This window comes from Aptenodytes patagonicus, chromosome 3 (genome assembly GCF_965638725.1).
Source record: "Aptenodytes patagonicus chromosome 3, bAptPat1.pri.cur, whole genome shotgun sequence".
In the NCBI taxonomy this organism is placed as follows: domain Eukaryota; kingdom Metazoa; phylum Chordata; class Aves; order Sphenisciformes; family Spheniscidae; genus Aptenodytes; species Aptenodytes patagonicus.
This window is the reverse complement of record NC_134951.1, coordinates 131843639-131868348: the sequence shown is the minus strand read 5'-3', so window position 1 is coordinate 131868348 and position 24710 is coordinate 131843639. Positions and strand designations below refer to the sequence as shown.

Sequence of the window (24710 nt, the reverse complement as noted above, 5' to 3'; positions counted from 1 at the left end):
TGCAGCAATTCACAATTTTAAGGAAAAACGGCTGCAGAAGCGATACTTCTTCAGCTGTTCCGATTAGACAGCAAATGCGCTTCGCAGGATGCTCCGAGGTCTGCTGAAGCCCGGGGGCGCACAAGACCCCCGTGTTCCCCAGCCTCTGCGCGGAGCGGGCAGGGGCGGCTCTGCCGCCGCCTGGTGCCCGGCGGGGAGGGAGCTCGGTGCACCCTGGCTGGGATGCACCGGGACCGCAACCGTGGCCCTCCACTACCCCCAAAAAAAGAAAAAGCACCACAAAACCCCCTCCCCGAACCAACAAGACGCTGGCAAAATTAAAGCCCAGAAGGCATAAGAGCCACTATAAACTTAAATAAGCTAGGTTTTTATCTTGTCGATATGCTCCTCCCAGTTGCCATGATGAAACAGCACTGCTTTACCATGCAGGATTTTAGAAGAATTTAGGGAGAAAGAATAATTGGTGCAAGCATACAGCTGTATTACAGCCACCAGTTGCACTACTGTTATGAAAAAAAACCCCACACAATAATCAAGCTTTAAAATAGAAGGTATAAACTTACATAGCTGGCTTGAAAATCCAAACGTCAGGTTTTTTAACTCAGAAGAACAATGGTTAGCAAGTGATCAAGGACAGTCCCCACCAGTAATTTTTTCTTGTCAGTCAGACAGCCAGGTTAACAAGATGAACAAACATGGGACAAGACAGGGCAGGAAGGACTTACCAGATTGAGCAGAGCATTGCACAAACAGGACTGGTCCCAGGCACTCCAGACAGGCACCCCCTCCTGCAGATTTCCCAAGAAAAGAGCGAGAGCTTCCCCCATAACACTGGGCTCTTGGCACTCCCCTGCTTGCAGGCATACCCTCAGCGTAGGTACCCTCCTGCCCTGACTGTGACATCCCTTATCCACAGCACCCCACGCCCTATCACACCAGCCCACTGCTCCCTCCCTCACCTTCAGCCATCACCCTCGGCCTCTTCATTCCCAATTTAAAGCCTTCTCACCGGATTGGCCAGCCCCTTGGCGAGCTCCCTTTGGCTGTCCCTGGCCAGGTGGATCCCACCTCTCTCACCCAAGAGGGCTCTGGCGGTAAAAGCCCAATCGCTCTCATTGGCGCCAGCTGCATGAGCAGGCTCTGACCTGCAACCCCCTCCACTCCTTCTCAAGTCCAGTCCCTCGCTGGCAGGATCAAGGGGAAAAGCACCTGGGCCCCCGTGCCCTTGACCACCCCCCCAGGGCCACAAAGTCCCGCTTGACCTTTCCAGGTCTCCCCTAGCAGTGCTGTGATGCATCCCCTGCATGGTCACCCTTCCCCTGCCCAGGCAAAAGGGAGAAGCTCAAAAGTGTCAGCCCAGGGAGGATGACAACAATGATGGAGACGGTGAAGGACTGAGGATCTGGTTTCTGACCATGGGGTGTGCAGGGAAGGAAGCGTTTCCAGCTGCAGGCAGGTCTGGCCAGTGCGAGGGACAGCCCCAGGGCTCACCAGCTGCTCTGACTACAGCTGGACAGGCCAGATGTGGCCAGAGTGGTGGTAACTGCCCAGTCTTTAGTCAACAGCAGCTTTGTTTGAGGCCTGACTCATAGCTCTGGTGGGTCTTGTGGCACACTTTCACTTTTTTTTTTTAAAAATCACTTTTCTTTGTGGTGGGCGAGTCCCCAGCCGCATAACCGAGCCCCGGAGCAGTGATCCCTGCCCTCCCCAGGTCTGTCTCCCCATGGCAAGGGCAGGCTGCCCAACTTCCCCTGGACCAGGGAACCAGCAAGTGGACAGAAACGCTCCTTCCCCCAAGACATTATGGATGAGAAAGCTTAGGCTCAATGTTTTTTCCCCATGAAATATAAAAAACATTGAGAAGCCTACTTACACTGCTTCTACTTTCCTTCCCAATAGATTATTTACTACAAAATATGCTGCCAAGACATTCCAGTATTAAAACACAGACTAACTGCGTGGTACTAATTTCTACAGATTTGTCTTCTAGGGGCTAGTTTCAGTATATTCAACTTCTATTATTGCCTCTCCTAAACAGTTTACTTGGATAGGAAGTTGAACAGGTTGCAGTCAATAGGATTTATTGTTTTCAACTATCCTCATGATCAATACATATTTTACAGAATTACTGGAAAAATCAATCAGGAATGGTTAGAGACATCTCTTTCATTAAAGAAAGTAGATCTGCTGTCTTGGCATGTTAATATCCTTAAGCAGTACTGTGATAGTTTGTAGGCGCCTTAGAACAGTGGGTCTTGTGCTAAAAGAGGCCAACTGTATAAGGTTCAACAAGGACAAGTGCCGGGTCCTGCACTTCGGCCACAACAACCCCATGCAGCGCTACAGGCTTGGGGAAGAGTGGCTGGAAGGCTGCCTGGCGGAAAAGGACCTGGGGGTGCTGGTCGACAGCCGGCTGAACATGAGCCGGCAGTGTGCCCAGGCGGCCAAGAAGGCCAATGGCATCCTGGCCTGTATCAGAAATAGTGTGGCCAGCAGGAGCAGGGAAGTGATCGTGCCCCTGTACTCGGCCCTGGTGAGGCCGCACCTCGAATACTGTGTTCAGTTTTGGGCCCCTCACTGCAAGAAGGACGTCGAGGTGCTGGAGCGTGTCCAGAGAAGGGCAACGAGGCTGGTGAAGGGTCTGGAGAACAAGTCTGATGAGGAGCGGCTGAGGGAACTGGGGTTGTTCAGCCTGGAGAAGAGGAGGCTGAGGGGAGACCTCATCGCTCTCTACAACTACCTGAAAGGAGGTTGTAGCGAGGTGGGGGTCGGTCTCTTCTCCCAAGTAACAAGCGATAGGACAAGAGGAAATGGCCTCAAGTTGCGCCAGGGGAGGTTTAGATTGGATGTGAGGAAAAATTTCTTTACTGAGAGTGGTTAAACATTGGACCAGGCTGCCCAGGGAAGTGGTTGAGTCCCCATCCCTGGAGGTATTTAAAAGACGTGTGGATGAGGCGCTTAGGGACATGGTTTAGTGGGCATGGTGGTGTTGGGTTGACAGTTGGACTCGATGATCTTAGAGGTCATTTCCAACCTTAATGATTCTATGAAAAACAAAGCTGCCATCCAGTTCTTCCAGTTCTCAGATCACTGGTAATAGCTGCAGACTCCTGCAGTTGCCCCATGACCTTTCCTTTTAATTGTTGGAAATCAACAGACTACTAAAGTGAATCAACTCCAATATGGTGCTTTTTTTTTTCCAAACAAAAAATGTCTCAAGTCAATAATAGTAAAACTTTTAATACATTTATTTGTCACCAATGAAAATACTGTACAATACCCAAGAAAAGGGGCGGGGAAAGGCAATGTATTAAGACTGGCTTTCATCAATGTCTTTGTCTGGATCCATCTCTGCAGCTTCGCTCTCCTGTTGCTGTTTCTTCCAGAGCTTAGCCATAGCAAGTAGTTTGAGATTAGGCTGATTGGCAGTATCTTCTGGGAAAATATAATCATAGTATTCCTCCCAGCCAGCATCAGACTAGGAAAAAAAAAAATACCACAAAGCAAGTTTAATTTGCATGTTAATGTTAGCTATTAGAAGGTGCTTCTAATCAGCATAACAGTGAGATAAAATTAAAATCAATGTTTGTTAGACCATCCACAGCAGCTGAAACCAATGAGCTGAACGGGTGTAAGACAGTAGTACTTCTGCTGTGCGTAATGAGCAGGCAGATTTGATGAACAGCCTGGCTATAGTTACCCAAACAAAGTTAAGAAACAAACACTATCTGCATAGTACTACCTAAAGCTGTTTTGATTTGTCTATGGTAGGAATTTAAAGTAAAGGTAGCTTGAGCATTTGGTATAAGTATTTCACTCTGAATCAACTGCCCACTGAGCCTGCTGAAGAGCAAGGAGCTCAGCAGCACGTGTTTCAGGCCAATGCTTTTTTTCAATTACTGCAGTAAAATTGGTATGCAGTTATAGCATCCATCATAGCCAACTGTTTTGTGTACCCGACCCCAGCATACAGCCACCAAGGATTCAAAGTGACTGCTTGCATAATTTTTCCTCTTACCCCATCTTCAGCCTGCAGTTTTCTCCTCTTCTTTATTTTTTCAGGCATAAGTTTATCTATCCTCTCTTTAGTGGTATCGGTTCCAAATTCCTCTTCAAAGTTTCTCCAGGATTCCAGAAGCATGACTCTCTCCTCTTTCTCCTCACAGTTTCGCATTGCCTTATTAGCCTCTTCATAAATCTGCCGGCATCTTGACAAACTCTCCTCCCTTCCTGCAGATAGCTCAAACTGTGCAAAGCTGATCCATACCTGGGGTGAAAGCAAATCAAAACCAAGCTGAAACCTCCATTCTGAAGTTTGATAGCTAAGTGATAGTTTAAAAAAACAAAGCAGCCAAAAAAGCAAATGTCAGTGCAAGCCTAAGGTACTTTTTCATAAGCAGATACCTAGAAAATTCATGTTTGTTTCACAGTTGTGAGATTTGCCTCATTTTGGCAAGATAGACTATTCATGTAAGCCACGTTGACAAATTTCTTGCGGTTGTTTCGGGTCATGATAAATCCGTCTGAATTTAGTCAAATGACAGCACCAAACTTCATTGGAAAAATCACAACTATTTTTTCCTTGCAATGTTTTCGCAACTAAAATTCCAAAGCTACTCAGCAGGAAGAAAGCTGCTTGGAAACCTACTGCAAAGCCTTCTTTCATGCAAGATATGCCTGTTGTTGTAGGTAATTTAGAAATTTCTTTCCCCTTTTCATGGCACAGACACGGTACTGAACTTAGGTTCACTGTCGATTTGAAAAACCCACACAACCAAAGCAGTCAAGGGTTTCCATCCACCATGGACCAGATTCAAGACCAATTCTGTGTTCTGGGTACCCATACATACCTTAACATGCTGTGTCCGCTGAAGTAATCTGCGGTAAAGACTTCTTGTTTTCTCATACTCTTCTTGCTCAATTTCAAAGTCAATGTAGGATTTCCAAAGAACCTGCAAAAGAGAAGTCTCCCATTACGTTCATAGCACACTGAGATTGGGGGGGGGGGGGAGAAGAATAAAGAGAAGGAACATGGATAAATGTGAAATTTCTCTGAAAAAAGTTTCAGAGATCTGAATATTTATTGACTGTACAAGCTAGGATTACGACTACGCAGTATCAAATCTTGTGCACATAATCCATTTAGCCCACTCGTGTAAGTATGTTTCTCCCTCCATGTTTTATCATGGGTTTTATAGTCATGCGTACCCTGTTAAGAAACAGATGCTAAATTAATGAGAGACAGGCTAAGCCACTACGGTAAGCAGTTCTGTTCAAGCTGGTCGATTATTTACATTTTAATTAGCCATACTGTGTAATAAATACCTTAAAATTGTGCCAACTGTGAAGTTCATCTACCCCCTTACCTCTGGCATGTCTAGCCGGGGCTGGCCAATAGCCAACTCATATATTGCACGGGCTCTATCAATATCGCCAAGAATGGTCTCTAGTTCAGCAAATTTAATCCATGATGTGCAGTTTTCCGGTGCAAACTCCAGGAATTTTTCATACAGCTTTCGGCAACGATCAAATTCTCGCAGTTGTAACTCCAATTCAATGTAACCTTTAAACAGTTTGTTTTTTGGACATTTCCCTATGGATGCCCCCTGTTAAGCAAAAAAAACCCCCAAAACCACTTAAAGAAAGATCTTGCAAGGGAAAAAAACTGCTCTATTTTCTAAACATCTGTTTACTCTTCAGTATTTGAACTAAAATTCATTTTTGAGCACAGTTTGTTTAAGACTCTGGTCAGGGCCAGTATGACATCCAACCAATGTTTGCAAAATGAGCATGCATCCATAAACATCAACAAAAACTCTCAAAGCAGAAAACTTTCTAACTTGTTACACTTTCACATAATATGGATTCCCAACAAAGTATTAGCTGAAACTCACCCTGGCTCATCAAATGAACACTTCATCTTGCATCAAAAGCTGAAGAAAGCACAGTACCAGTCTGTACCAGTCTTCCAGGTAGGCAGTTCCCAAGTATCTTTTAAAACAAATTATATCAGGAGAAACTGTCTCCTGGACCACCACTGCTATTTCACCATCGCATAGAGAATTGTCCACGCTCCCTGCCTGCTGACTTACGATAATGGATAGATGGAGAATAATGTATTAAAAAAATATTTCCTTTTTGATATGCTTCAGCATTTGAAGAAAGCTATTTGTCCTAAACCATGGTGCCAAGCTGTGAGAAAGCAGTTTCTGATTCTTAATTTGGGAATCTTTTAAAGCAAGAGTTAAGAATGGGCATATCTGAGACAGCTATGTAGTGAGCTTCACTCTGAGTCACTTCTGTAGACAAGTATTATTTATTAAGCACTGCAGCCTCTGTTCCTCAAGCTAATGTGAATTAAGTAATTTGAGATCAAATTCCCTTACTACAATTCTCCTGCACAACTATCCTACACATTGATTATCTTTGTACTTATTAAAAATGGAGGAAACCACTACTTGAGAATATCAATTTGGTCACCATTATGGCCCTCCAGCTCTACAAATGCCTCTTCTATCTCAAAATATGCTCAGTTCTTCCCCACATGCCCCCCCCTTACTATTTTCTTAAGCAGCATAGGCTCCAGCTGATCTCCTGTCTCCAAGTCCCAGCATCTCTCAGACCCTGAATCCACGAACCATCTGCAACCAGTGAAAATAAGGCAGAGCAAGGTCCTGTCTGGATGCCGATGAGAGTTTCAGCATCAGGAGTTGGACCTTCTCTTCTGCACGGTGACAGTGCGGGACCCTCACCTCAGGATAGGAGCAAGGCTTCTTGCCAAAGAGGTGGTTCAAAGTCAACTCATTGCAAAAGAAAGAAAGAAACTGCTTGCCAAATCTGGGTCCAGTTCGAAAAAGTATTATGGCTGCAGCAGCAAAATCTGGTTTCCAAAATAAGAAAAAAGGTGACCTACCAAAAAAAAGTCTGTCAAAGAAATTAAATAACAACAGGGAAAAAGACCAACAAAAGAGAAGCCTAAAAGAAACTGAGGAAACTTTATGTTTCTAGACGGGCCAAAGCACCCTTTCCAGAATCTACCATAACATTTACCCCTAAAAAAAAGGCAGCCATAAGCAGGGTGCTGACTGGTGACTATGGTAACGTTGAGCGATGGTATCTTAAGCCAAGCTAGAACAGCAGTACGCTTCAGGACAGATGGTTGTCTTCTCCTGCAGGGAGACAATAACAGTCTCATGGGGCCTTAACCCCTCCACTTCATTTTTTTTCTGGTCACCGGCAGGAGTCCAGCTCAAGAGACAAAGCTTTACTAGCACACTGGGGGCAGACTCGGTCCAGCGTCAGCCTACAGTAGGCATTCACATTCATGCTCTTATCACTGCTGTACCATGGGTTTTGTGGAAACCCCATCAGTTTCCTCGTTAAAGTCAAACCACCTCACCTGTTACCAACATTAGCTTTCTCTCAAAATTCCTAATGCTATCACTGGGCTTATTTAGAGTATCTGAACTGAAGGGAAAGGAAGTTTTTCATTTCAAAAAGTTTTGCTGCCAAAATGTACTCCATTGTTCCCTGACATGCTGACATTCACATAGTGAATTCGCACAGAAGCTCTTGAGCCTGCCCAAAGTCCCCATGATTGCTTCTACCAGCAGCCTGGCAGCTGGGCCTCAAACACTATTCGGCAGCTCTTAATTTCTGGAGAGTCAAAAACTCCTGTTTATTTAAAATGCTTTTTAAAACGCCATTGTTAGTACAAGTATCATTTAAACAAATCAGCAGCCGTTGAAAATTTCCAAGTGCACTAAGCTGATTTGGGTACTCTTGCATTCTGATGTGTGCCGATGTGTGTTTTGTCAACTGAAATGAGAAAGCTGCATTCATTTCTGCCCATGGCTAATTCATCATATCAAGCTACACTTCTTTTTAAGTCATACATGACAGTAAGTACTGGTCCCTGCAGACTTCTCGGATGCTTTATTTAAGTGGATTAAAACAGCAATTTATAAAGGACAATTTAAGATCTTCTAATGCCATTCCCTTCTTACTATTAGTTAGTAAAGTCAATTATGGGATTAACAAAAGCTTACCAAAGCTCTTCTGGCAAGTGGAAGACTTTTCTGGCGTATTTCAAATTGTGCATACAGCAGCCATATTTTGGCAAATGTAAACTGAAAGAAAAAGAACAATGTGATGCTTAGGCTGGAAGCCTAGTAAATGCTGCTGCATATGTTAAAAAAATAATCACTCTGCCTATACAAGATGTTACTGCTACTGAAGTTAATTGCATTTGATCTCAGTGTCTTCTTGCTGAAAAGTTGAGAGTTCATAACCCAAAACAATGTCTCCAGAACAGAGCAATATATTCCACCATGGATGAAAGCAAAAATTGCCAGGACAGAAGTCTTCTCAAACAAAGAAAATGGTTCTTTAACCAATCGATTGGTAAAATATCAGCTATCACTGAATCAATTAACAGCTAATCAACCCAATAATTACAGATTAATCCTAATCTACACAGTTGATACTCAGATGACATGATTAATGACAAACTAGAAAAGGAAGTACATTAACTAAGATTTCCCGACATTCCAAGGCAATGCTGATTAATTGTTTTAAGGGTTTGGCCACGTGGATATTTTAGTTAAAGCTCACTGGCAAAAAAACCCACAAAGACAAAAAATCAGCCTGGAAGACGAATTGTAATGGGGAAGACACACCTGAAAGATGGTTTATTAAATGCACCTCCCTCAGCTGGGATCGTGCAGACAATTAGAAACAGTTGCTACAAAAGGCAGTAACCCCATATAAAACAGAACAACAAGTGTTCTGTGGAGACTGCAAGCAACTAGGCTGAGAGCAGCTACAGCAGGACCAACCTCAGGAAGAAAACAAGCAAGTAAAGAATAGATAAGAGTTCTTCTCTACTGCTTAATAGTACTATGCTATCCTCTGACTATGTGTTATTTCAGCTTCTTAGAGCATACTTAGTAATTTGAAAATACCAGAGAAACCCTTGCATGGCATCTGTATGAGGAAATCTGACATCAGTATGTGGCCTGCTATTTCCCATCGATGATACAAATCACATCCATCTAACACCTTAGCTGGGAAAAAAACCCCAATCAATTTTGGAAGATGGACGTTATGAGAGACTGAAAGGGATACTTGAAGTCCTGAGCAGAATCTCCATGAATGTGCTAGTAGCCATTTGGAGCTGCTGAACCTTTGGGGGGAGAGAAAACTGAAGGATCTTATTTTGGGAATTTTAATCCAAGATTCAATACAAACTGCTAGAGGAGCCATACCTTCTTGTGGGGAATGAGCTCGATACATGCCTGATACACTTGTCTGGTTCGCTCTGCATCCTGTAAGAACAGGCAAAATTAAGTACTGTGTTCACTGCTAAGATTACACTATATTTTGAATCATGTGATGACTGTAAAGCTGCAGATCAGTATTTTTAAGTCACATTATTTAGGATTGTGTATACTTAAGATATAAATGTACTTATCTACTTAGTGTGCACAGTTCAAAGATGGTAACTTCTGAGAATCGGTAGGAGTCATCTTTTCAAAACAAGATTCAACACTAAGAATTAGGCACTAAAACCAGAGTGTCCCCATTTTAGGGAAAAAGTCTTTTTTTTTTCCTTTAACAGACACTGAATAGGTATACTGCACTACAATTTTATGAAATAAAAAGCAGCTATAATGTTACATGACTAATAACAGAAAAAATACTTGCACAGCCTCAAAAGGCCACTATGGCAAGAATCTGACTGCTTCACAGAACAACTTAGTTTTGTTAAATATAGAACTATTTCACAAGTTCGGGTAACAGCCTGGAAAAGGCAATTCAGATGGAGCTAGAAAGACCTACTTCTGTTTTTATTATCAGTGTGTTTATGGATGAACTGGGATGAAACAAATATTTTTTTCCCCCTATACATGGGAGGGAAAAATGAAGAGGAAAAACCCCATACTTAATTAGCTACAGGATTTGCTATTTACACAAAACAAGTAAGACATACTATTTTAGTTCTTGGTTTTCTTATTAAAATATTTAGTTATTTAATATAAGGATAATACTTGGGAAGGAGAGGAAAAAAAACCACCTGACTTCTTACTACTTGCCTTTGCCTCCAGCTCTTCATACAACGCATAGTTAATCCAAAGATAGATGTATCTTTTCCAGTGTCTTTTCTCTTGAATTGGGGGAACATTGGCGATGGCTCTTTCATACACTTCTCGGACAGTCTCGGCATCTGCATCACTTTCAACTAACCTCAGGTAGTCAAACCATGCATCATAATTATGTGGATTTGCCTTCCAGAAAGATGGGAGCAGGGAAATGGGAAAGAAACTTCAGTAACTACATATAACAGACCCTGTGCCTTTACTTACAGTTTTTATTCAGAATTTCTCCTTTAAAATAGATCATTGGAAAATTAATGAAAACTGTCAGTCTCAGGTATGCTTAAGCTAGAGCTTTTGGGTTAAAGTGCATTTATTTCTTTATTTTACCTACAAACATTCTTTAAGTGAAGGCAAACAAACTGAACTGTGAGAAGGGAAGAGGAAATAATGGAATATGCAGAATTCAGTGAAGAGTAGATATGTGGGGCACACCCATTTTCTCACAGAAAGGTATTTACACACAGGTGAGGTGTCCTGTAACAGTTACTGCACAACAGAAGTAAGTTACAAGCTAAACTGCATTATCCCCTAAGATGACTGCGAAGGGTACTGAGCTCTGAGTTAAATCAAAAACTTTGGCTCCACAATCTACACTAGAATGCAGAAACAAAAAAGCAGCGAATGCAAGTATCATTCTCTCCCCCACGGATGGAATTCTGCCTCCAAAAAGAACAGCGATCTCTTGGTATTTTCTTGGACTGAGTATCAAGGGTAACATAAAACTCATCAGCCTTCATATCATGAGACACTCATGTACCTTAAGCAGCAGCTGGATGTACGATGAGCCCAGAGGATAGTTGTAACACATACCTTCACTTCCTCTTCATACTGGAATCTCCTCTTGCTGACAATGATGTCTTCAATTCCCCTTCTGTCTCCAAACTTCTTCTCAAATATGGTGTAATTCTTGAAGAGATTTTGGGCCTCCTGTTTTGGAATTCTATCCAAGGCGTACTTGTAGATCACCCTTACTCTTTCAAACTGAAAATATTAAATATCATTTGAGTAATATTTACAAAGCAGCTTCTGTCCTCCCCACAATTTTTCAGTGAGCTTTTGGCAATATTTAATAGAATACAGAATCATAGAATATCTCAATGTAAACGATTACTCTTCAGGGAGATCTGTGTTAGTCCTGTCCTAAAGCAAACTTTGGGGGGGGGGGAAATTCTGTGAATACCAAAACCCACCATTCATTTACAGGTTTGGAATACTTAAAATATTTTTAAGAGGTTGTGGGTTTGGGTTCACAGAATGTTTTCAATTCCTTAATGGCCTGAGCACTTTAAAGAGACCGTCTGGGAAAAACGTGGCTAATTCAGTTTTTTATCATGCAGGCCTACAACCTCTCAGAAACTTACAAATCTGAGGATATGTATTTGATCTGATGACACCATTCTCAGGCTTGGCAGATTTGGTGCCCACCTTTCTGAGAACATATTTCCTTGATGTCACCAAAAGGCAAATAGAAGCTAAGCAAAATATTGTCTCCTTAACTCAGACTACAGTAACAATATCTCATAAGGTGCTGAAAAACACAAGTGTTGCAGTGAACGTTAAGTGGCCTTGAGTTCGATATTCAAGAAGAAATATTGTGGGGACAGTTGGTATTAGTCTGATGTATTATCAAGAAGGTCTTACTTCTTTCTGGTTCTCCTCAAATTTTGCAAAAGCCACGTACAAGTGCTCATCCATATGCTCTTCTCCAAAGAACTCCACTGCCCTCTCATATACTTTCCTTGCGTGAGCAAAATAACTGTGCTTCTCTTCAAAGCGGGCGTACTTGATCCAGTTCTTAACATCAGGATGAACAATAACAAGTAGAGCTATGTTAAAGAAACAATGGTGGTTGAATTGGACATTTCAAATGGCATTCTTCCCAGTCACTACAGGGTCACGGACTATATGAAACAACTCCCAAGGATGGCATATGCAAAAAATGCAACTGGGAAGAAGACACAAAACAGGTCTAAGCATGCAAAGGCTTTGTGTCTTACTGAGAACTTCAAGAAAACTTAAAAAGGGATAAAAATCAGGCAAGAGTCAGGGAGAAGTTTAAGGAGGAGAAATCTGAAACAAATGATGACTGCAAAAAAGCTGGAAGCATGAGTGCTGTTAAATATACACTGTTGTGGCAAGATACTACATTCACTTAACTGAATTTGGAGGCATGTACTAAACATGCTTTTAATACCTAGTGCTGGCTCTCAGCATGGTGGCTTACTCCCGACACACCACAGTAAAAAGGAGCACAGGAACATAGCTGGAGACAGAATAGATAAGAAAAGTGAAGAATGCAGGCCTAAACTTGGGCAGGTGTCGCAACACACTAAAAAGGATATATCTCTCATAAATGGTACGTGCCCTGTCCACCTCCTTGTATCTCAGCTCGAAGTTAATGTAGGAATGCCAAGCTTGCTCCTCTGGTTGCCACTCCATCCAACGTTCAAACACCTGACGTGATCCAGCAACATTCCCTAACATCTCTTCCATGTAAGTATACTTATACCTTAGAAAACAAGACCAAGTTTTTACACATAGTAAACACATAAATTACAAGGATTTTTTGAGTGCTTAGTAAGAGCAATACTGTGAGATTTCTTCACCTATTCCCCATTTGCACCCCAGAAATGCCTACAGATACTGTTGTGATTGGCAGCATGCAGGCACACATCCTTCTCTCCCAATGCTCTTACCACTTGAAAAGTACAAAACCTTTCCAAAACTTAAGCCTTCGTCTTTTTTTCCAGACTAGCCTGAAGACTTGGAGAAACAGAAAACAATGCACTTTTGCATGGTACCAAAATAGAAAAGTGGTCTGTAGTCTTTGGGGGTAGAAGCAATCCTCCATTCTCTGCAAACCTACCAGAACTGGTTCACCCTGGGGAGGGTGGTAATGGCTCGATCCCAAATGTTTCGGGCATGATTAACCTGGCGGTTCTTCATTTCCATTTCTGCATATTTCAGCCAGAGTGTGACATTTCTGTAGTCTACATCTAAAGCACGCTCGTAAATGGAACGGGCTCTGGAAAGCAAAGACAAGTAAGATGCGTATATAATGTGCCTCCAAGACTTTGATGGTGTTTGTCAACACGTGTCTTAAAAGGTTTATAAGAGATGTCTGCAGCTGCATCATATTTACCTCTGTATTTCTTTCAGGCTTTCCTCCCATTGTGCGTATTTTATCCAGTTACTTATAACAGTCCTGTTTTTTCTTATGTTATCTTCAAAAGTCTGAGGAGAAAATTATTTCTGTAAGAAAGAAATCCCTTTGTGCAGACCAATCTTGTTATAAATGGCTTATAGATTATTATTGGAATGAATTCCAAATGTCTTATGCCCATGCAGATGTAGTAACAAATCATACTCAATACTATTAACACTTTCTAAAAATTGCATAACTGAGAAGCTAGAAGCATAGATCACCATACAGAATAGGACTAAACTCAAGTTCCTGCAACCTGATACCCGAAATACCGATGGAATAAAAACTGACAGCACTAAAATCTTACCCTTTTTTTTTTTAATCTCCTGCTTAATGTTTCAATAGCAACATTACCCGGACAGATGGAATCCAGTCATTGCAGACAACCCTGAATATACCTGCACCAGCACAAGTTTAGTCACTTTAACCTGTATGTGTCATTGCTCTAAATTTTTTCTTTAAAGCGTGATGCCTTATTCCCTGGATTTAATATGCTGGCATCAAATGTGCTAGACAAATTTCACTGCTCAGTGCAATGGTGAGGGCATCTTCAGTCTCGTGGTCGGCTATTGTCAGGATCAATGCTATTGGTATTTAATATGTGGCTAAACATGGTTTAACACAGTTAACGTGGTGGCTCGTTACTGCCGTTCATATGAGAGATGAAAAAAGGTAACATCAAACATTGTTTTTGCAGTGCTGTGGTGTTGATCACCTGACTCCAGTTGCTCTGCACGTGCCCGAGTGAGGTACACCAGCATCCAGCACGGCGAGGCCTGAAGTCTTCACAAGGAGTCCTAGCCGCTATGGTAAGGAGGGAAATGAACACCCACTCGGGGCTGAGTACAGGGATGCTGTATTGTGCTACAGCCGTCACCGGTTCTGAACACATGCATATACGCTTCAGGGACTGATAGCCCTAGTTTATGCTGTCTGTATCTAGAAAAGCTGCTGAGTGCTGAAAACATTTGAAGTTCCCTGTCAGGGATATGCTTGCCTTGCTGATCCAGGACAGCAATTATCAAAGGAAAAAGCAGAACAAAACCGTAGAGAAGTTTGCACCAGCAAAGCAATTCTTTTAAGTAAAGAAGAAAAAATTATACCTGAAATTTCACATGCAAAATGGTCAAGTTTCAAGACAATCGTCAAACATAACCATGAGTGGTGTAGAAAGTTGTGTTCTAAAGTGTGCTAAGTAATACCATAATTATACAGAACAGAAATATCACTTGCGAAGACACTGCGTTTTTCAAACAGTTGACGTGGAAAACGCAGCAGCATTACCGTAAAGCTTGCCAGTGTTCTGTCATGCTGACTGGGCAGATACTAGTGGTGATGAAGGAGCTGCATATAAGCCATGTATGTAGTTACCCTTGCAACATTCTGAACATGTTGAACGTGCTCACGTGAGATGTTGTGTACTACCAAATTTTGTGTTAAACAACACGTTTAACTTACAGTTTTTACACAAAAGTAGCATTTTCTGCTACATGAAAATGTTAGGGTTTTTTTAAGAATTGCTATTCATCTGGAAAATCCACGAGTAATATAGACTACATCTTGTTTAAGTTAAAACATAGTCAAATTTTAGTGCTTTATACGAGCACCAGGATTAGGGTTTTTTTTTTTGTTTTTTCCCTTTACCTTCCTTTTCCGGAGTTTATAGTCATTTAGCTCTTCAACATCTGTGATCTTCTGTTGCGGCGGCGGCGGAAGAAGTTCAAGTTCTCTCTCCTTTGCTTCTCTCAAAAGCTGTTCCGCGGTGATCTGAACTTCTGCAGGCGCTTTATTTTTCACCTGTAAAGTAAGGGCGCTTGATTCACCCTTTCTCCTTCCGATGCAAAACTGAAAAACCTCCCCGTGATGAATTTACTCCGCCGGCTTACTGCGTTCCGCGTTCACCGAGGAAGGGTCTGGAGCCGCCCCCCCCCCCCCCCCCCCCCCGAGGTGGCCAGGGGCCTTACCGCCAGCACTAGCCCCAGGGCCCCCCCCCCCCCCCCGAGGTGGCCAGGGGCCTTACCGCCAGCACTAGCCCCAGGGCCCGCCCCCCCCCCCCCCCCCGAGGTGGCCAGGGGCCTTACCGCCAGCACTAGCCTCAGGGGCCCCCCCCCCGAGGTGGCCAGGGGCCTTACCGCCAGCACTAGCCCCAGGGCCCCCCCCCCCGAGGTGGCCAGGGGCCTTACCGCCAGCACTAGCCCCAGGGCCCCCCCCCCCCGAGGTGGCCAGGGGCCTTACCGCCAGCACTAGCCCCAGGGACCCCCCCCCCCGAGGTGGCCAGGGGCCTTACCGCCAGCACTAGCCCCAGCCTACCGGCCCCTGCCCGGGGCACGAAGAGAGGCGGAACTTCCTGAGGCCGCGGGGGGCGGCGGTTGCACAGGCGGAGGGGCCGCGGCCGGAGCGGGCCGCGGCAGCCGGCCGCGTTTGCTTCGCGCCGTGTGTCGGCGTCGCCGCGCCACCGTAAAGGCTACCGGGCGCTTCACCCGCTTTCCGAAGGGCGCGGGGAGCTGCGGGGCGCCCGGCGCTGCTCCGAGGACCGGGGCCCGGCGCGGGCGGGCGCCCGACCACCCTTCCCCCCCCCCCGGCCGCGGGCCCGCCGCCCCCTCCCGAGCACCTTCGCCACTTTGGGGATCCGCTGCTTGCCGGCCGCCGTAGACGCCATCTTGCCGCCTCTCCGTGCTAGCCCCGCCCCGTCACCTCTGACCTCACGCAGCGCCGGCGCGCGTCGTTGCCGGAGTAACGGCGGCGCGTCCTGAGGCGGGGAGCGGAGCGGGGGGTCCGTCCGTCCGTCCCTGACCGCGCCGCTCCGCTCTGCTCCGCCCCGCCCCGCCCCGGCAGCGCCGGGTAAAGGGACTGCCCGTCGCAGCGGGAGGAAGGTGAGCGCCCGGCGCAGCCGGAGGTCCCACACCGTCAAACGGTTCCCCGTGCCCCCAGACGGCGCCCCCTGGCGGCTCGGCGGGCGGGAGTCCGGGCGGGGCGGGCTTCGCCTGCTTGTGGGGGCTGCGGGCCGGCAGGCGAGCGCCGCCGCCGGGCGCCCAGGGCCGGGGGGAGTGGCGACAGTCAGAGCGATTGCTGCGTCTTTTACGGTGTGGCAGGGTCCGTGCTGCCGACGCGTGGCCCGAGAGGTGTTAATAGTGTGGGCGTTAAACTCCTGTCCCGCCCTAACTGCCCGTGCCGCTTTCGCTCCTGTCAGGCGAGAGAGCTCTGCCCGGTTCTTAGACCTACTAGCCTTCCTCCGGGCCGCCCGAGCTTTAAAATTTGGGTCTGGCCTCGTTCCCCTCTGCCTTTCGGGCATGGGAATGGTCGGCAAGCTCCTTCCCTGCTGCTGGGGCAAGCCGTTAATTCTTGGCCTCGTTTGGCATGGGGTGCGTAGGTGCTGCCTGCCATCTCTCCAAGCCGTCAGGTACCCTGCAGAAGTCTCCTGAGGCGCACACCTATGGTATGTACGTGTTTCGTGTGTTTTGAATCAGAAACAGAAAAAAACATACCACGCGGGAATCCCACTTGTGCTTAAAAAGAGAGTATTTGTTTAAGGAGGCAGAGAGGAAGCTATTCTAAGCGCTAGTTCGGAAGAGGAACGGTTCTTTATCTGTTTTGCCAAGTGTCTCATCTATAGTATGCTGCTCTCACAGTAGAAATACAGGAGTTGCTGTTGGAACAGTGCATTTTCTTACGAAAACAGTACATTTTTAATGTGTAAATGCTGCTTTCTGTCAGTCATGGTTGCATGAGTGTTTAGGGCCTTTAAGGGGAGCTAGAGGAGAAGGGGGTGATATTTTTTTCAGTGCTTTAAGTTAAACAATTGAATACGAAAATGTGGCAAGCTGTTTTCCTCAGTTGAAGTCGCTGGCTTCGCTGGAGGCGGGAGAGCTTCCACGGGGAGAGGCGCTGGGCGGCTATGATTCTAAGTAATCAATGCTAGACTTAAGTTTGTTAAGGACACTTTAAAATTCCTGTTTATTTGATATATGGAGTTGACGTTAATAAAAAATAACCAACTATTTTAGTAGCCTCTCAGTTTGCAGTTACTTAATGAAATGTACAAGTGAATTATGTGGCCATTTTCTTTGCTCATTTTAAGAATCACCTGTCATTTACCCCTGGGTACAGTTGCCTTCCACTCCACTAGGAAGACTATATATATCTTACAACTTAAGATGTTTGAGAAGTTGCTTACACAAGCTAGTATAATTTGTAGATGTTATCGTTCTACTCAGTAATAAGTACACTCTACCCTAGTTAGTTCTTTCTACATAACCACAATTCTGTTTACTAAGTGCATGCATTAAAACCTGCAGAGGACATTTTGCCTCAGGTTGGTGCCGGGACCTCTCTGCAAATGTCTGTTTGCATGACTGAGACCTGTGGTGTCACCTATAGCATCTCGACTGTGTGTGAAAGATGTCGCTGCACACATGACTTTCTTTGTATTTAAAAGATATAAAATTCAGGGTTTCCTTTGTTACCCCATTTTAGTTGGGATCTGTGGGGCCTAATAATTGGGCATCACATCTGGGTTTGGAGCCAGTGTTAGAAATGGCTACTGTGTTTAGTAGATTGGGAAGAGTGTTCTGCTAGTCTAGGTATGTTGGTTATTGAGATTTTTTTTTTGAGTTACTAATGCTATGTTCTGCACAAGTATATTTAAGAAATTGCAGACAGTTGCTGTGTTTGGTCAATTTGTTTTTTACATGCTTAATTCTTGATTACATCAGAACAGGCTACAATATCGAGTAGCAACACAGCTGAAAGATAAATGAACTGTTAGTTGATAGTCATAGATGGTCTGAATGCCTGTTGCCCCTGTATGTTCTGAAATTGCTAGGCATGTCAATAAATCACTTGGACCTCGCAAATTCTGAGAATGTGGAACCACAAAAATGTTGTTCTTCTGGGCAGGGAAGCTATATCAATTCCTTCTGAAATTTAAGCATCGCTTTGACTTAAAAAGAAATTTGAGGAGCTGTTTTGGGCAAAATACACTTAACTCACCTGAAATTGCTGTTTAATGTTACCAGGGCATTCTTATACTGATTGTTTGCAGCTGATCCTCACATACCTGTAGACTTAAGGCTATTAAGTTTGAAATTATTAATGATGGGCACTGTTCTGATAGCATGCAAATGCCTATAAATGTAAAAGCAATTTGTAGCCTATTAAAAGCATTTGTTTCCTGTGTAGCATGTAGAATACATACAATAGGGATGATTGCCTGCTGTATTTCTACTTGTGCACTGTTTGCATGCCGTATGTATACGCAGGCAGTATGTATTTTTGTAGAGGTCTACAGGAACTAGGCACTTAAATCCATCTGAATCGCACTGCTTCACAGTTTATATAAAAATCCATTTCAAGTAACTACATTGAACAATGTATTGCAGCGGGATCCACAAGAACAGCAACGTTTTCTTTCTTTTTTGTTGCAGTCTGTAAGATGACTACAATAACTTCTTCCAGAGGAAATCCAGAAGTGGTCAGTGCCAGAAGAACAGAATCACGTGATGTTTCAGATATTATCGGCCTCTTCAGCCATTTTACAGAAGTAGTTTTTGGAAGGGTTGATGTCATGTACCTTTTGTAAGTAACAGTATTTTAGGGATATTATATTACCTTTCTTGCAGGAAACTTCAAGAAATTATGTTACATTTAAAATGGCAGAAAACATTATGAGCCTTTACATGGTGTGGCATAATGACTTTTCACAAAAAGGGAGAGAAAATCTGATTCCATCTCTTCTCCACATGCACGACTGTGCAAACTTGGATCATTGATGCCAGCATGGTGGACATGATTTGACTCTATATAGACTCTAGCTTCCTTTTTATAAAAGTTCAGAAGAAATAATAATACCTGATGAAACCATCAGATTCCAATGTCTGCTGTCTGCTCCATCTAACTGAATCCTTTTGCCTGTTGGAGAGTGATAGAAGTAGAGGGGCAGGGACTAGGGTTTTTAATCACTTTGTGGCTGTGACCGTTCTGTTTTCTTTCCCTGTGTATGTCTAAATCTTTTCCTTCTCTTCCAGTTTCCCCTTAATGAAAGGAATTGGTTATTTTTTGCCTCTCTTTATTCTACCTTGGGAGACAGCCTCTATCTGCCATAAAATACATTTCAACGTGCCTCTTCTTTTCATGCTCCCAAGATACCTAATATCCTCCGTGTTTTGATATCTGTATCCTTGCTGCTTGCATGGCAATGTCCTTAGTGGAAATGGGTGGCTGTAGAAGTCTTCTGTTACCATACCTTCATCACCGGAGATAGTGATGAACCTTCTGCACTTCATCTTTCTGTACAGTGATGAAAGATGATAGACTATGTGAAATGCTGATGGGTCGCTTAGTTTTTTTTTCCACTTGACTTAATGGCAAATGTCTCAGATACCAGCTATTTGGGGGAAAAAATAGATGCATGAAGAAACATGCAAAGAAAAAGGGAACATTTAAGTCTTGCATATAAAATTCATAGTAATTGAGGATTTGAAAAATCATGTGAATTGTTATAATGTCAGAATACACTAAAGAAATATTTGGAATTGAAGCAATAATGTCAAGTTAGGATGTGGGCAATAAAGTTTTATTGAGGCCTGATCCTGGGAGCACTTTTGAACATGGTTAATTTTGCTACTCTAACAGGCTGAATTAACAGTCAGTCACTTTTCTTTGTGTAGTTTCTTCAACTTCTGCAAAATTAAATTGTTTTCACAGAGAAAAATCAAATCTTGCTTTGACGCTCTGCAATGAGAAGAATGAGGTTGTAGCCCATGCTGTCTTTCTGGACTATCCAAATTGGAATATCACCGATCAGTCTGATTGGGAATCATTCTTACATGAAAACTACATTAACAGTAAATGCACTGTAAGTAAATTGTGTGATTTTAGTTGAGTGATTTTAGTTGAGTTTTCATTTAAGGCTTAGGTATGAAAATAGGCATAGGCATCTAAAATCTGTTTTAGGTAGATTTGAGGCATTCAGGCTGAAGAAGGTGATCGTCAGATTTCTTACTAAATCCTCAAGTGCTCAGAAATTCATGAGTACCTGTGCTTTTGCCACTACAGTAACTGAAGGTAGCTGTAAGGATGGCAGTTAGGGAACACAAGGCCTTTCTTTGCCAGACATGTGCAGGACATGTCTGATGCATTGTGCTAGCGCTGAGAGCGGTGTGAATCATAGCTGTCACCAACACTTTTAATTCAAAAAGCTGTCCAGCTCTGGTGTTACCTAACAGAACATTTACCTGGGAGGTGGAGTCCTTGCTTTAAGGCCCTTCTCACTGTAAGGGAACTGGAATCCTCATTTCTCACCTTTTGGAATAAAGTTTTGCTAATTTACAGAACTGAATGCAAATTTCATGGCTTCAGAGAAAGAATAAGGGACAGGGAGTGTACCCCTGCTAGAAGGATGGTGACTTACACTGGGTGGAGAACCATGCTGAGATGAGCATCTTTTGTTCTGGAGTAAGCTTGTTTGGTGCTGGTGTGGAGATTGCTGCGCTCCATTCTGTGTGGTGCCAGTTTTCATACAGGCTCCTTGGTCAAGTTTATGAATTACTCTTAGGAATTATGGACTAGAAATAGGCACTTAAAAGTTCAGGATTCAAATGCTGCCCATCATTCAGTCCTGCTAGGAACTAGTTCCTGTGATTGTTGAGAAAAGATGGAAAATGTTAACCATAAACACCCAAAAGCTAGGCAGCACATGCCAGAATAAGGTATTGGCAGTACTGAAATTATCTCTAGACAGTTTGTTCATCAGTTTTCCAATGTTGTTCTGGGTGACGTTAAGCAATGGCTTGCAGAAAAACTGACAAATACAGCAATTGTATTTGAAAATGCTGTGTGCCATTAAAAGAAACAAAATTATTACAGCCGAAGGGAGTATAGAAAAAACCCATGTAATTTTCTTGTAATCTGTTTTCTTTGTCACTTGAACAGTACTTTGTGTACAGGCATATTGCAGGCGCAACCACTTCATTCACTGTGCAGCTGCAGCTGCTCCTGTTCGGTTATGCTGTGCTGTCAGTTCTGCAAGCTCTTCCTCAGGCGGCCTGCTCGACAATATCTCTTGCAGCAAAGCTGCAGCTGACTTTGGAGTGCAGGAGCATACAAAGAGAAAAGACAAAAAAAAAAAAAAAAAAAGAGCTTGAGCATGTTAGGAATTACTATTCATAAACAGGAGTGAAAGGTACTTTGGAACATTGACAAGGAACAGAAGAACTCTTCTTTTTCTAGAATGGAGATTATTTTCTAAAATACTTACAGAAGATTCAGTACATGTTTTATGCTTCTGCACTGACAAAACAACTGAGCCTATTCTGAGTTATAACTAGATGAGGTATCGTTGGTTAACTGCAGGTTAAATCCATGCAGATGTGCTTTAGAAAATTGACATCTTCTGAAAATAGAATTTCTTAAAAGTCTAGTTGACAAGTCTTTTTCCTAGAGCGCAGAAATGATAAGATAGCTTAGAGGTCTAAATTAGGAATTGACTTGTGCAGCATTTAATTAGTGAAGATGCTTTACAGCATTGCCTGGTTACCATCACTATTCAGAAACAGTTACAGGCCAAATCTTGCCTCCTGGGCCTCCTCTTGAACCTCAAGAACAAAACATTCTTTTTTTTTTTTTTCCCTTCTTCTTCCTTTTTCTTTTGCATTTAAAAAACAAACAAAAAAAGAAAAGTCTGATTTTTTTCTTTTCTTTTTTAATAGAAATGGCTTTTGATGTTTATTCACTAAAATAGCCTGTTGTCTTTGTGCTGGTCCATATACTGCAACATCTATTAAAATCATTCTTGCTCTAAAGTTGCTGAAATTTATTGGTGACTCTAGCCAAGACATTTTAGTTGAATATTAAACTATTCAGAAGACCTCAAGTTTTCCCATTTAAAATATTTTTTTGTAGAAACATTTCATGTACAGGTAGACCTTCCTTGACTCAGCACTTGAAATTAATATGCAAGAGAAAACAGCTGAATTAATAGCACTTTCCATTCCAGCACAAGGGTTTTCCTTTGCTAGTGTTTTCTAGGTTAACTGGAGACATAGGATAAAGATGTCTTTTAGTCTGCCCTGTTTCTGCCTGGATATTTAAATTTGTCTAATGATGTAATCTTAAGACTTTGTAATTTTTCTTCTTTTAAAGAAAAAACATTTTAGGAGTATGAGAAGTATGTGAGCTTTTGGTTTTTTTTTTAAACCTAGAAAGAATGTCTTTATCAGCCAAATGTTAAATTAAATGTTGTTAAGATTTAGTTGTTAAATTGTTGTGGTTAATTAAAATGTTGTCAGTCTGGAATTAATACTGTTAAATATGAAATGTATGTATATTGTAGTCAAACAATAGTAAGCTTGAGTGTAAATCAAAAATATTGCAGAAGCACAAATCGTGATATTAAAAAAAGTCCTTTAATCACATAACTTTATCCACACATGCTTTGAAGTTACCTGTATATGTAAAGCTACTCATTTTGAGTGCAGATCATATATATTGGAAATAAATGTGCATATTAATACTTGGGTTGACTTAATAAATATTAGCTGCATGGTGTTTAGATTTTCATTCCTCGTTTTGTAGCCTTTGAACACGTTGTTCATGCATCTTTTTGTGGCAAAAGAAGAATATGCAGCTGGATGTTCCCAAGAAATTGTTAGGTGAGTTCACATGTAACTTTCTGTAGTGAAGCATGTGTACTCTCCTACTATCATTTGGAGAGGCTATGGAATTTAAAAATGCCTTAAGGTGATCACTGGATCAAAATTAAATACCCCTCTAAACAGTCTCGGAAGGTAATAAAACATAACCTTGTATTAATCAAACGTGCACTGTTGGCTTTGAAACCAAGCTGTTACAGTTCCAAGTACGCTTCCCAAACACTGTTAAGGTTTAGCTGTATCTTTGCTGTAATGTTCCACAGAAATAGTACTGCAGTTGCAAGGCAGATTGATTTTTCTTTTTCCTAAATTTCCACTTGTTCAAATCAAAGCGCATTACTGAGCAGGAAGCTTAAAAAGCTGTAGATATTTCTGGAATACACTTGTTCCCAGGTAGTCTATTGATAGTTTGTTAGCTACAGATTATATGGTAAGGCTGCAAACGATACAGTACAAACAGCACAATATATTACTGTGTTAGCTCAGTACTCAAATATAACCATTGCTCAGGTTGTTTGGTATACTTAGAATCTACTTACATAAACAGTGAATTGCACTTGGTGCTGTTGCTGTTGAATTTACAGTTACTTTGTCGTGTCGTGCCATCTTATCCAGGTGCCAGGTCAGAGATCTGCCAGCAGAGATGTGGCATCTTTAATTTTTTCACCACTGGGGAACTGATATAAAAAGGAGGATGTCTGAAATCTAAGGATTAGGAAATTAAGAGAGAAATAAGGTAGAAAAAATAAGGTGAAAAAAATGCCCAGATGAATTTCATATGCTTTTATTTGTCATAAATAAAATGTTTTAATTTTTGAGCCATGTGGACTCATAAAGGAAGATGGGAGACACTGGAGAAAAAATTTTATATATTAAATACATATATATATATCTTAAAAAAACCCTAGCTGCTGTATCTGATTGGTGGGTGTAATGACAAAAGACTCAATACAGTCATGTTATTTGTCCAGGAGAGCTTTTATCACAGTACCAGAACTGGAATTTATACTTCTCTTCATACCAGCTGATGAGAATTTAGGTAAGAATTTAATACTATTTTATTCTTAAAATAATGAGAACAACCTCGAATCTCATTATCATTAATATGCACTGTGTTGGTGGGCTTTTTTTGTGTTGCTTTTTTAAATATTGAGAACAGTTATCATTTTCTAAACATGCAGAAAACACAATCTTAAAGTATCCTCTAATGGACATACCTTGTAAAAGAGGTTTATGTGGTCACATGTTCGCTCCAGCAGTCCATTCAGCAGTCTATCCATTTCCTGCAGTCTTTAAATTTGCCAGAAACAGGCAGGACTTCAAACAGGAGTAAAGATCTCAGAAATAAATTCCTACAAGTTTTGTGAAGATTTCTGGCTGAATAGAGTCAAGAGATTTAAATCAGTGCTTGTACTTTGAGAAACAATGACTAATAGGCCACTTGGCACGTATATGTATATTCACAGGCACACACATAGATAAATTCATACATGTCAGCCAGGCATTGTGCCCATACATCAGAACCAGTCACATCAGGTACTTTCTCTTATTTAGCCAAGTGAGTACAAGATGGGGAGAGGACACTTTGGCGAGGGTCAGAAGGGGTGCTGGAGACATGGAAGGAAACTAGGATTATTTCTTTCAGAGCAGAGGTACAAATATGGAGAATGCACATCTTAATCAGAGAACAGCATCTGACTT

The 24710-nt window shown here is 42.5% G+C and overlaps 2 protein-coding genes across 2 annotated transcripts in view; one reads left to right on the top strand and one right to left on the bottom strand.

The window, feature by feature from the left end:
• Window positions 1–3224: 3224 nt before the first annotated feature.
• On the bottom strand, window positions 3225–16041 carry CRNKL1 (crooked neck pre-mRNA splicing factor 1). Its single transcript, XM_076335269.1, has 14 exons — window positions 15974–16041; window positions 15007–15159; window positions 13300–13391; window positions 13024–13182; window positions 12500–12666; window positions 11799–11977; window positions 10968–11138; window positions 10095–10286; window positions 9267–9326; window positions 8049–8129; window positions 5367–5606; window positions 4851–4952; window positions 4019–4267; window positions 3225–3478 (listed from the first exon to the last, which is right to left on the bottom strand). The coding sequence occupies exons 1-14, from the start codon at window positions 16019–16021 to the stop codon at window positions 3311–3313; spliced, it is 2061 nt and encodes a 686-aa protein (XP_076191384.1). The 5' UTR covers window positions 16022–16041; the 3' UTR covers window positions 3225–3310.
• Window positions 16042–16695: 654 nt separating this feature from the next.
• Window positions 16696–24710, top strand: part of CFAP61 (cilia and flagella associated protein 61) — a 125561-nt gene continuing 117546 nt past the window's right edge. Inside the window, exons 1-5 of the mRNA XM_076335266.1 lie at window positions 16696–16798; window positions 18786–18936; window positions 20065–20215; window positions 22933–23009; window positions 23981–24048. Coding sequence (XP_076191381.1) covers window positions 16720–16798; window positions 18786–18936; window positions 20065–20215; window positions 22933–23009; window positions 23981–24048 — 526 coding nt within the window. The 5' untranslated portion in view covers window positions 16696–16719. The remainder of the gene's footprint in view (window positions 16799–18785; window positions 18937–20064; window positions 20216–22932; window positions 23010–23980; window positions 24049–24710) is intronic.